The sequence below is a fragment of the Abrus precatorius genome, unplaced genomic scaffold, assembly GCF_003935025.1.
Source record: "Abrus precatorius isolate BTA unplaced genomic scaffold, Abrus_2018 Scaffold2, whole genome shotgun sequence".
Lineage (NCBI taxonomy): Eukaryota > Viridiplantae > Streptophyta > Magnoliopsida > Fabales > Fabaceae > Abrus > Abrus precatorius.
The window spans coordinates 1,024,791-1,036,988 of record NW_020874362.1 but is presented as its reverse complement, the minus strand read 5'-3'; the positions used below and the strand labels follow the sequence as shown (position 1 = coordinate 1,036,988).

At 31.7% G+C, this 12,198-nt stretch overlaps 2 protein-coding genes across 2 annotated transcripts; both read left to right on the top strand.

Annotated features, from left to right (window-relative positions):
- LOC113858476 (mitochondrial outer membrane protein porin 2-like) lies at positions 1-4,230 on the top strand. The gene is made up of 6 exons (XM_027491148.1): positions 1-190; positions 274-341; positions 2,944-3,054; positions 3,131-3,217; positions 3,294-3,502; positions 3,613-4,230. Exons 1-6 carry the CDS (start codon positions 142-144, stop codon positions 3,917-3,919), a joined length of 831 nt encoding a protein of 276 aa, XP_027346949.1. The 5' UTR covers positions 1-141; the 3' UTR covers positions 3,920-4,230.
- Positions 4,231-9,106: 4,876 nt separating this feature from the next.
- Positions 9,107-11,696, top strand: LOC113858134 (BTB/POZ domain-containing protein At3g49900-like). Its single transcript, XM_027490618.1, has 2 exons — positions 9,107-9,649; positions 11,031-11,696. The coding sequence occupies exons 1-2, from the start codon at positions 9,107-9,109 to the stop codon at positions 11,694-11,696; spliced, it is 1,209 nt and encodes a 402-aa protein (XP_027346419.1).
- Positions 11,697-12,198: the final 502 nt, after the last annotated feature.

The following is a 12,198-nucleotide window of genomic DNA, read 5'->3' as shown; positions in this document are numbered from 1 at the left end:
AGAGTGTTGTAGAATACGAAAATCTACGGTTGAAATCGACGGGGATCACCGTTCACAAGCTCCTACACACGGCACAAAGGACTTCAACTTCATTTCCTAGCCACACCGTGGAGAATCAAGATCTTCTTCGTGCGCGCGAAGATGAGCAAAGGACCATGTCTCTTCTCCGATATTGGCAAGAAAGCCAAAGGTGACTCAACAATTCATTCAACGTTCTCTTTTCTCGATCGCTATCCGTTAAATATTAATGCATCTGTTGTTTCTCTCTTATAGATCTTTTGACTAAGGACTACACTTCCGATCACAAACTCACCATCTCTTCCTATAGCACCGCCGGAGTCGTAAGCCCTACGCAATTTCCCCTCTTTCCGTTTCCCATTTTAACTTTCTCGCAGCGATTTGCGATTTTTAGTTCCTTCGGATTCTTCCAAGGTCAAAGCATTATTATTCACTTTTTGCAAGCTTTTGTGATTTTCTTTTAATGCTTTTCATTTATTTATTTATTGTTTTTTGCAATAGGATGACTGTTAGGAGGATATTGTGAAACTCTTGAAATAAAACTCAAAGTTGACACCAAAATATGATTTATCTGGATTCATATTTTTTCTGTTTGATATGAACAAAGCATAACCTTCTTCAGATTAGATTGTTAGTACGTTATTAATCGAGTAAATACTCATTTTAGGCCCTCAAGCTGTAAGCATCAATTATTTTAGTCCTGACTTTACAAAAATCTCATTTTAATCCTTGACTGTACAAAATGACATTTATTTTAGCCATATTTTATATAAAATAACAAAAAATGAAGTAGAAAGGGACTAAAATGAGAGTTTTTTAAAACAATAAGGACTGAAGTGAAAATTTTATAAAGTTAAGACTAAAATGGGTATTCACTCATTATTAATCTATAGAGTATAGACAAATTTGTCTGATGTTTATGTTACCTAATTTAGAATCTTAACATACTATTTTTTTGTGTGCTTGGTGCCAGGCTGATACTTCATCAAAAGAAAAGTGACAGTAACACACTCTTTTGAACGCACTTTATAACACACTTCTTCTGATGGGTTCATTTTGTAGAAAGTTTAAGCACTTGACTGTTTACTGTTTAATTTTTTAGAGATTAAAGCAATAATAAGAATTGTGTTGAATAGTATGTTCAAAAGAGTGTTTTCTTCATCATAATGGAGCATGTAGTTTCAAAATATGAACATGAAATACAGGTGTCTGTTTAGCGGCAACACATAGTGTGTGGATAGTCAAGAATCAATTATCTAAGCTCTTTTTCCCTATTAAAAAAAAAAAATTATCTAAGTCATTTTACAGGAAAAGATAAAAAAAAACTTTATGCTATATAACTTGGTTGTTTTTGTGAAAGTGCTGATGTATTGGATACGTGTTCTGAATCTGGAAGAAATGTAGATCCAAAGGTGAATATAGTTTATGAAAAAAAAACAATCTTGAAGGGAATATTTATACACTTATAACCAAATAAAGTTATATCAGGCATTGTGCCACACTGCCACTTCCATATCAGGAATTGTTCTAAAAATTACCACTGAAGTTAATGAGTGTTTCTTTAGAAAATAACTAGCTAATTTCATTGTGAAATAGATGTTAGAAACAATAAAGCAAGCTGTGTGCTTTACCAGCATACTACTGGAAATTTTGTTTTGTACTCATACAGAGCATGAAGGAATTGCTGAGAATAGACTGAAGAGGTTGAGATAAATTGAGAGAAAACTGTTGAAATAGGATTTATGAATTACTTTAGGATTAGATTAAAGATTGGCTGCCAAATGGAGGTTGAAAGAAAGCCAAAATATTCTTTTTCCCTTCAACATGGTTTGGATGTTTGTCCAAGTTAATCTCAATGAAAAGAATTATTTTAGGAGTTTAGGTCATGTGCCATGTTCATGAAATGGGGAAATAAATATTCTCTGAGATCAAGTGATAGAGCTGATATATGATTTGGACATAGTCATAGGTTCGATCCATTGTAAACTAATATGCTAATATATAGTTGACAAAGAGGGTTGATATGGGCAATGGCCACTGATTAACTTTGAAACGCCCTGGTTCATTGAATGCATATTGAGGGACAAGTAGCTGAGTCACAGCTCAAAGTTGTTTTGTCTCTGTTGTTTGGGAGAAAAGGTGGCTCAAGGAATGGGATTATCAAGGAAAGGAAGGATTGGGTGTGTAGGACAAAAAGATGCTTCATAGTTGAGTGACAATTTTTTTTTTATTGTATGTTTCATCTTTCATTTTGTTGTCTCATGACCCCTTTTTTCAGAAAAAATTAAACTCGGAATAAGTATTTTTGTGCTGTCCAGTTCTACATTTTTTAGAAAATTTAATGCAGCTTTAAGATTGCTGCTTCTGTTAATGGTTTATTTACTTTGTATTTCAAATTTCTTCTAGGTTAATACAAACTGCATGTTTATTGTCTGAGCATTTGGGGGAAAGTAGATGTGTTAATGGCAATGACGGGTAACTTAAATTGCATCATATCTCAATGCAATTTATATATATATATATATATATATATTGTATTATTATCCATTTCTGCTTTGGGCCGTTCAATAACAAGCTAACATAAGGAATAATAATCTATTCTCAATGTAGCAATTTCATGTTAAAGCTAATGCTTTACATTTGACCGGTAACTGTGAAAAATACTTTTAGGAGTTGGAGTGAAACTATTAATCTTCTGTGTATTCCTGAATAGTTGTATCTTTGTGTCTAATTCTATGTTAATCATCTTAAAATGTGGCTAGTTATTGTAATATCTAGTTGTCTTGAATTCATGATGGTCTTGTAGTGCCATGTAATGTGCAACTATGCACATAATCATTTCAGGTCACTTGCATGGAGCAAAATATACCAAATATGCTTTTGAATCTGATTTCTTTCTTCCTCCCTCTCTCTCCCTCCATTCAGCCCATTACCTCAACAGCTGTGAAGAAATCAGGACTCTCAATTGGTGATGTGGCAGCACAGTACAGGCGTAAGAACACAATTCTTGATGCCAAAGTTGACACAGAATCAAATGTGGGTTGCTTTGATTTTCAGTTTTTTTGTGTATGTCCTTCTGTAAATCATCTTATTTTCTTCCTTTTTTTGGCAGATCTCAACAACCCTCACCTTCACTGACATTCTTCCATCTACCAAGGCTATTGCTTCATTTAAGTTACCTGATTATAATTCTGGAAAGGTACATAAATTTGCATTTTCTGGCTTGGAAATTTTACTGCTTGCATTCTTTCTGAAAATTGGCTGTGTTATGGCAGTTAGAGGTTCAATACTTCCATGACCATGCTACCTTAACAACAATTATTGCATTGAACCAATCCCCAATTATTGATGTTTCTGCCACGGTTGGTACCCCAAGCATTGCATTGGGTGCTGAGGCAGGCTACGACACTACATCTGGTAGTTTTACTAAATACACTGCTGGAATTAACGTGACAAGACCTGATTCATCTGCTTCAATAATTCTGTAAGCTTCTTGTACCTGTAAGCAAGATTCATATACCAAAATTCTAGCAAATACAACCATGTTGATAGTTCACTATTTTTGTTTACGATGTTTTTGTTCTTTCCTTTCAGTTGTGATAAGGGAGACAGTATTAAAGCGTCATACGTGCATTATCTAGACCAATTGAAGAAGAGTGCTGCTGTTGCTGAGGTCACTAGGAAGTTCTCGACAAATCAGAACACTATTACTGTTGGAGGATCTTTAGCTGTTGACCATTTGACTCACGTCAAAGCAAGGTTCAACAGTCATGGAATGCTTGGGGCCCTCCTGCAGCATGAAGTCATACCAAAATCAGTGCTGATAATATCCAGTGAGGTTGACACCAAAGCCCTGGATAAAATTCCCAGGTTTGGTTTGGCCATTGCCCTTAAACCTTAAGGGTCTTCTTCATGTGCATAATTAGAATTCCAAACTTAATTTAATTCTTTTTGGATGACCCTCGAAGGAAGGGCAAAATAATTATTCCCACGCACGAGTGTTTGTAGGCTCTTCATGACTGTCGATGAATATTTAGATATCTTAAGGTCAAACATTGGCTTCTGTTTGCCCACTTTTTGCTTTCATTTTCTGCTTGCCTCTGTTGTAGTAGACATCATGTTTTGGGAGATATGGTAATTATGTTCTCTAGGTTGAGTTTAACCATGTGTTTGTTTTCTTAAATCTAATTGCTAGAATGTTTTCTTTTGTATGGTCTTTCTATACTGTCCGGCTATTGTTAACTTGAGTTGTCTTTCTTTGAATAATGTGGAACGATGGAAGCAGGGTCGGACTGGTCCTAGAAATTTTAATTGATGGCCATCTATTTAATAAGAAAGGGAACACTCATGGATGGTAGGGAGGGATGAGTCGATAGGGATCCCTCATCTGATTAATTCTTCGGATGATATTGAGATGGAAACTTTTTAATAAGGGAAACGAAAGATGTTTTTCTCCCTAGTTTATTTTAGGGAGAGAGGCCATTTTAAATCAAAGTAGACAAATTCCCCTGACAAAGATTCTTCCTCTGTTCCAGCTTTCCCTCCGGTTCATAATTCAACTGTCCCCCAAACATACAAGGTTAAGGATCAACAAATGTTTATTATTTTTTCCTTTGTATTGTTTTGACAAGAAACGTTTATAAAAAGTTTATCAACTTTATGTTTAAAATCGGTCATAAGAGTTTATAATAATAAAAATATCAAATTAATTACTTTAAAATTTGCTTTACATATCAAATTAAAAAGATTTTGCAAATGGCACATATTAATTTTTTGAAAGTAATTTGATTTTTTATTTTTATTTTTAAATGTATTTTCATTTCATTATATACTGTTAAAACAATGGTACGATATTGGATACTTTATAGTTTTTCTATTGTGCTTCACACTTCCACGATTCATGTTCTTATAGCCATCGATATAAAAATAATTTATTCAATTGACAAGATTGGCTGGCTACCTATTCTCTACAGAACAAGTAGTTATTGTAATTCTTTATAGTTTATATTTTTATTGGAGTTGTTAAATGGCTTACTGTTGCCAATCGTAAAGGCTAAAATAGTATAAATATATCACTTTTAATAAAAAAAATTAAAAAAGAAAAAGAAACAAGAGAATTAATCATGACCGTTTAATAATTTAAGTATTAGTCGTCGACAATGCTGAATGGTATGGTACTGGTAAACAAATTGAAAGATTTGGAAGAATTCTTCAAGGTCACCAGCAGCCTTGAAAATTTTCAATTTCTTGTAATGTCCTTAACACCGTAGTTGTCTCCCAACACTGATTCCTCATCAAACAATTGAAGAGCCACAAGGAGAAGCAATTAGCTGTTACGAGCTCGCGCTTTAGACAATTCTCCAATGCAGTATAGAAATCTAATGTTTATAAACTATTCTCAAAGTATTTCTCAATCAGTTCAATCTTGTCCCACAAATCAAGGTGGCAGATGAGGGTTTGAGGGTAGAAGGGTGCGACGTTGGCGAGGACCCAATTGTCAGAGTGGCTTTGGTTGGAGACGTAGGTGAAGAGTTCGTTGGGGACCATATGGAGACTTGGAGGATCGTGTTCTTCAGGACATCGGAGATCTCTGCATTGGCAATGTAGATCTTCACTTAAAACAAAGGACCTATATGTATTTTAAAAAAATAATAGGAGTTTTTTTTAAGCATGCAAAAACCTGTTAATCCACAAATTATTTCTCATATCAAGTAAAAAAAAAAAATCAACTCTAAATCCTTCCACTATTTCTTTTTATAAATCTCCCTATTTGTCAGATGAAGAAACGTTTAAATTCGTTTTATGTTTCTAAGACATTAAAATGCATTCATAATTTTATTTAACAATATCTTTGTCCCTGTTTATCTATCTAGAGAAAGAAAAAATTATATGGACCTTCTTTTGATTCTTCAATTACTCAAATAATATAAATATTGTATGTGGACAAAATTGAATATTAATGAAACAATAGCAATGAATACAAATACTTAATTTATTAAGACCAATAAAAAATAATTGTCATAAATTTATACTTTACTATAAAATTATTTATAATATTAATTGATTTCTTATATATATATATATATATATATATATATATATTAAATGAATAAATATATTTATAGGAATACAATTCTTATTTCTCTAGATAAATAAATGGAAAGAAAGATGTTACTTACTTAACCAGGTAGTCAAGTAGAAGGATTAACAAAAACAAATAGTAAGAGAATATATTATTATTAAATAATATTTTTATAATGTATTCAAAAGCATATATTAGCAAGTTAAAAATGATTTTTTTATTAAAAATAAAAATGTTTATTGTCTGAAAATCATAAACAATAATTAATACATAACTCTTATAATAATTTTAAATATTTAATAAAGTATATTAAATATTTTCTTAACATGTACAGTGAGTACGCATTAAAAAACCTTTAAAAAAACAAAAGGAAACATCCATGCTCCAAACTCAAGTTGAAGCAATGTTGGATCAATTTTAGTTTACTTGTTAATTGTGAACAACTTTGGAATGCAGTGCATTGATTAGTGGCTTTTAGGCTTTAAAAGAGTATCCTAAGGATATTAAATTAGACATACTTTATTAATTTTTTTTATTTTAGTTATTTGAAAAGCACTAGTTAACAATTTATCATGTGCCTTGTAGGAGATCGGGAAATAATTGCCTCATGTTATTGAATCTTGTTGGTATGACTCTCCTCAAAAGGAAAACTTGTCATGACATCAACATTTACCAATCGGTTTCATTCCGTGAACTTTAACTCTTAAATCGAATTTAAATATTTAGATAAATTAATTTTTTATTAAGAATAAACAGTACTTATTATGTTAAAAAATAAACTATAATAAATAATATTTTAATAAAAAATATTATTAATAAATGTTCAACTTCAACCATATATTTGGATGAGAAAAAGATTGAGAAGAGTAAAGAAAATCTAGAAAAAAAAAACTTGATGTATTTAAATATATAGAGAGATAAGTGTTAATAAGACATTTTAACATACTTTTCACTTTGTTGGTTAAATTTTATTAAAAATTAAAAAAATATAAAAAATATTAATTTAGAAATGACACTAACATAATTTATTAACAGAGTTTAGTCTAAGTAACAAAATTTTCTTATGATAAACTTACTAATCACATTTAAGTATATGATCCAGATAAATTAGATGAGAAAAAAAAATGTACTAAAAAGTATATTGTTAACATTGAGGATATTAATAATTAAAAAAAAATATTAAAATGAAAGAAATGATAAGAGAAGAGGAAGTGTAGGGGCTAAGAGATTTATGTAGATATTAATATAAAAAATTTAAAAAGTATTACAATAAATTATTAAAATTTTAAATTTTAATTTAACATAGTTGTTTTTAATATAATATAATTGTTTTTTATACATCTAAATAAGTAGAAATTTTTTTATTTTAAGTCGTTCAAAAATTAATTTTTTAACTTTATTTTTATTCTATTTTTTTTATCTCTATATTTCTTTCTTTTGTATTTCCTTTCTCCTGTTTTGTAGGTGAAATTTTCTATATAAGCCGAGAGATACTAAATACTAAAAGAGTATGATTAATGAACTTGATAGTTGCAAATTACCCTGCTAGGGAGAATTTGGGGGTTGGACGGTATTTTTGACATAGAAGATAGAGGAAGAAGAAATTAAGGTGAGCATTTAAGAGACGTCACATGTGCCATTAATTGCCTTCCCAAACCATATTTATGACCTCTTGCAGGGAATTTCTCACAGCTCCCAAAACTCAATAGTACTAATAACAGCAGCATTGAAAAAGCTTTTGAAAACTCAACAGGACACTCTGCAGAGTGTGATTCAATTCAAAACAGATGAGAGGTTGGAATCAATTAGGGGTGGTTGAGACCATCTACGAGGAAGAATGCGAATTTTCCTCTACCTCCTCTCTCTCCCCTTCACCTTCATTTTCCTCTTCTCCTGCATCCCTCCACTCCAGAGTAGAGGCCTGGTAATTATTCCTTCTCTCCATTATTCACATACATATTTTTGGGTCTATTCATATTATATGGTTTTCAATTATTGTATTTTTCTCATTTATACTAAAAATATATTCAAATAGGTCTCTGAAAACTGGGCGTGAAACAGACGTATTGATACGCGTTCAAGGAATGTGTTTTCGTCTACACAAGGTGTGCTGATTCACCATTGTGATTGCTAGTTTATTATGTTCTTCAGATAGTACTGGGTCTGTTCAATCCTTTACATTCTTTAACAATATCTTGCCTGTTGTTAATAGTGTTTGTTTCTTGTAACACTAATCTTGGAAAATGCAATAGTAATGTAATTTAGCAAAACTTCAAACACGATCTAGATTAATTATTGACTGTGACAGTAGACGAAATTAATGTTTTGTTTCGATTATATAAGATCGTATTTGCATGGAAAAACCTAACAAAAGGTTATGTAATCTACCCTAACAAGGGAAATTAATCTACCTTTATTTTTCAACATTTCAGCTCAAAATGTTGTTAACATGCATACATTAATTAATTATATTCAAAATTCAATACATGCATGTATCTATCAGCTAACTTACGGTTGAACAGGTATCATCTCATTTAAAACACATAAACACAAAATTGTCATTGTCCTGTGCCTAAAAGCTAGAGGAACCCCAACAAGTCGTTTTCTTTTTGTCTACTGCACAAGATTATCCATTTCCTTTGTATAAATACCCAACAGCCAGTTTTCGCAACATATTTTCATGATTCTTAAACGGGCTTCGCTTAAAAATGCTGCTAATTTGTGCTTAATCGTGAACATTGTCTTGATTAAATCAAATAATACAGATTATAGAAACAAAAGATGATTAGACGAAACGATATAATTAATTAATTTAGTGGATAATAATAATACAGTAATCCATTTCATGTGCTCTATTTTGTCTTTAACGACCCTTTTAGATCACTGAACTGATGTTGCTTTTTAAGGCGCTGCTTTTAAGTCCCAACACGTTGGGACACGCCTTTAATTTAACTAATTCATAATTACATAGAAATAAGCGCTGCACTTTTTTGCGCTCTTAATGAAATGATAGATACTCATGATGTTCTCATTTTTACTTTTCAGGATCGTGTGGTATCACAAAGCTCATATCTAAAACGCCGTCTAACGGCAACCTCCGACCTCATCCTATCCCCACCGTTAAACATAACGGCCGAGACTTTCTCCACCGTAGCCGAATTCTGCTATGACGGCAAAGTCCAAATGACGCTGACCAACGTCGCTGCCATAAGAACGGCGGCGGAGCTGCTGGGAATGAAGGACGGTGGAGAGAGTCTGAGCCACGTGGCGGAAACGCATTTCCGAGAAGTTATTGGCATCAGCGAAGAGTACGCGTCGATGGTTCTGCGTTCGTGCCTGTCTCTGCTTCCGGAGGTCGAAACGACGGCGTTTCTTGTTAGCAGATGCATTGAAGCGCTGGTTTGCGGTGAGTGGAAGCAGTGTTGCGTTAGTCGTTTGAATGTCGTGACGGAATTGCAGCCGCAAGATTTTCAAACCGTCGTTGAATCCATGAGCAGACGATACGAGAACCACGACGTCCTCTATAAGATCATTGATCTGTATCTTAAGGTACGTAGCACACGACTCTTATCTCAGTTTTGGACTTCGGAGAGTTGAAGAATGTTAACATAAGTTGTTTCTTGTAAGGAAAATTTTAACATAAGTTGTTAAAGTTGATAATAAATAAATAAAAGTGATAATTTTTTATTAAAAAATTATTTAATATATTAATAGTGTAAAAATATAAAATATTATACTTTTAATAAAAATATATTTATTTTAATTTAGTCTTTAAAATTGAGGTTAATAAAATTATTTGTTTGTTTCTTTTTGGAGAAGAAACATGTAAAGTGACAAAATAAATTTTATTTAATTTCAATTTATATTGAAGTATTTAATAAATATAATTAGCTTAAAAATTAATAATAGATAAATGTTTACTTTCTCACTTTATGCATTTTTCTATTTCAGATAAATCAAATTCTTTTTAAATACATTCTTTAATACACGATTCATCAAATCTTTTAAAAATTAAAATAAATTTTAAAAAATAATTAATTTATAAAAATAAATATTTTAATTTAAAATAAATAAATCTTTAAAAAAAATACATTAGACAGTGGTACTAGCATTTATTTTTGGAGAGTTTAGTTAGTTTAGTTAGCATTAAAAATATGTTGCAAGGCACCGCTCAATTGGTTCACCGTTGATAAAGTGTAGTCTTCAAATGATTAATTAAATATTTCTTTGTTGCTTAAATTTTTCGTGAGATTTTAGTTAAACAAAAATTATCGAGTGTGATAATTTTTTAATATTTATAATATATTAGAAAGAAAGAAGGGAGAAGAAATATAAGTTATATTATACTTATAATAATTTTTTTTTTCTAAAACATGAATGAATCAACTAAATTATCCTATCTTTTTTTCTGTTTCTTTCTTTGTTGTCTTGTTTTTATAAAATGTATTTACAAATATTACTTTTCAATAAGCATCAAGCTAGCATAGGAATTTTGTTTCTAATTTTAATCACAAAATTTAATTTTACGAAATTCATGATATGAAAGTATTGATCATATTAATTACAATTTGTAACAGTTTTAAAAATGAAAAACATTAAATAATAAATTTACATGTTACTTTATAAAAGAAATTAAGTGTTTGGTTCGCGATTATAAAATAGACACACATTATCATTGTCTAACATAATGGACTCGCATGACACTTGTAATATCATTTGCTTGAGTTATAAAGAAACTTGTACGATTTTATTTTTTTCCCCACAAATGTTAACTTAATGCAGTTTGAATCTACACATTATATTTTATCTAGGTTATGAAAGCTAACTAGTGATTAAGTAGCCCTTTATTTTAACTGTAGTAACCATGTATTGGATCAAACAAAGTCATTATTGCTATTACGTTTTGTGATTAAATTTGGTGATTGTGAAGGAAAAGAACTTTGAGAAACTAACGGAGGAACAGAAAAGTGGAATATGCAATTGGATAGAGTGTAGGAAGCTCTCAAATAGAAGCCTTGTAAATTGTGTTCAAAACCCAAGAATGCCACTGAGATTGGTGGTGCGAGCGGTGCTTGTAGAACATCTCAACGCCCGCCACTCCATCACCTTAGCAGGTGCTCAACACCATCAACTCCAATTACAGAGCAACACTGAACGACAACGTCGTTCCATGACACTGGGGGACTTCCTGCGTCGCGACGCGGCTCTGCGCCAAACGGCACAACTTAAGGCAGCCATGGATTCCACTAACGCTCGCATTAAAAGCTTGGAAGAAGAGCTTAGCAACATGAACAAAGTCTTGCAAGAGCATCAACGCGAGGAGGAGGAGGAGGAGGAAGAGGAGAAGAACGTGTTGGGGTCAGAGCGTTCGGCGAGTTTCCATTTTGCGTCGGGGGAGAATGGTAGAATAGAGAGGGCTGAAAGATGGTCTGTTTCGTCTTCGAGGATTCGGTTTGATGCAAGAATATTGGAGAACCATCAAGCTGGTAGGTCTTCTTTCTCCGTTGATGATGAGAACGTGAATCCAAAGATGACCAAGACTTTTCGCCAGAGATTGATGAGTGGACTCAAGAATGCATTTCGGGTATCAATTTGATTGAAGATATTATGTTGCTTTTGTTAGCGACCTCTTTGGACGAAAGATTCGAAGCAGTTACGGTATATAGTTGATCGAGTGTCAAGATCATTAGTAACTTGGTATCTCAATTATGGTATAATATTTTTCTTGAAAATGTTTTGTTTCTGTAGATTTTCTGTAGTTCAATTTAATATATACCCGTGATTTTTAAGGAGTTAATGCAAGAATGTGATTAGTTATGATTTTGGGAAGGAAGATGAAATTTTAATATATAAAAAAATAAGAGTACAAGTCCATATGTTTGATATTTTCTATTTAAAAGAATTAATAATCATTCACTTTTTAAAATTCAGTAAAAATGATCTGCACTAAATTAGAAATTACATCTTGATGAATGTTTTAGAATTTGTTAGGTCACCAACATCGCACTCTTATTGGAATATAATTATTTACATTATTAAGGACCTTATAATCTATTTTGGATCTATAAATATATTCGTATTTATTTTCTGTCATAAGA

Excerpts from the sequence above, each read along its gene's own strand:
- LOC113858134 (XM_027490618.1), top strand. The coding sequence starts at position 9,107 with ATGATAGATACTCATGATGTTCTCATTTTTACTTTTCAGGATCGTGTG. Across the intron at positions 9,650-11,030 it reads TCATTGATCTGTATCTTAAG|GAAAAGAACTTTGAGAAACT; the intron begins GTACGTAGCACA and ends GTGATTGTGAAG.
- LOC113858476 (XM_027491148.1), top strand. The coding sequence starts at position 142 with ATGAGCAAAGGACCATGTCTCTTCTCCGATATTGGCAAGAAAGCCAAA. Across the intron at positions 342-2,943 it reads CCTATAGCACCGCCGGAGTC|CCCATTACCTCAACAGCTGT; the intron begins GTAAGCCCTACG and ends CCCTCCATTCAG. Across the intron at positions 3,503-3,612 it reads TCATCTGCTTCAATAATTCT|TTGTGATAAGGGAGACAGTA; the intron begins GTAAGCTTCTTG and ends CTTTCCTTTCAG.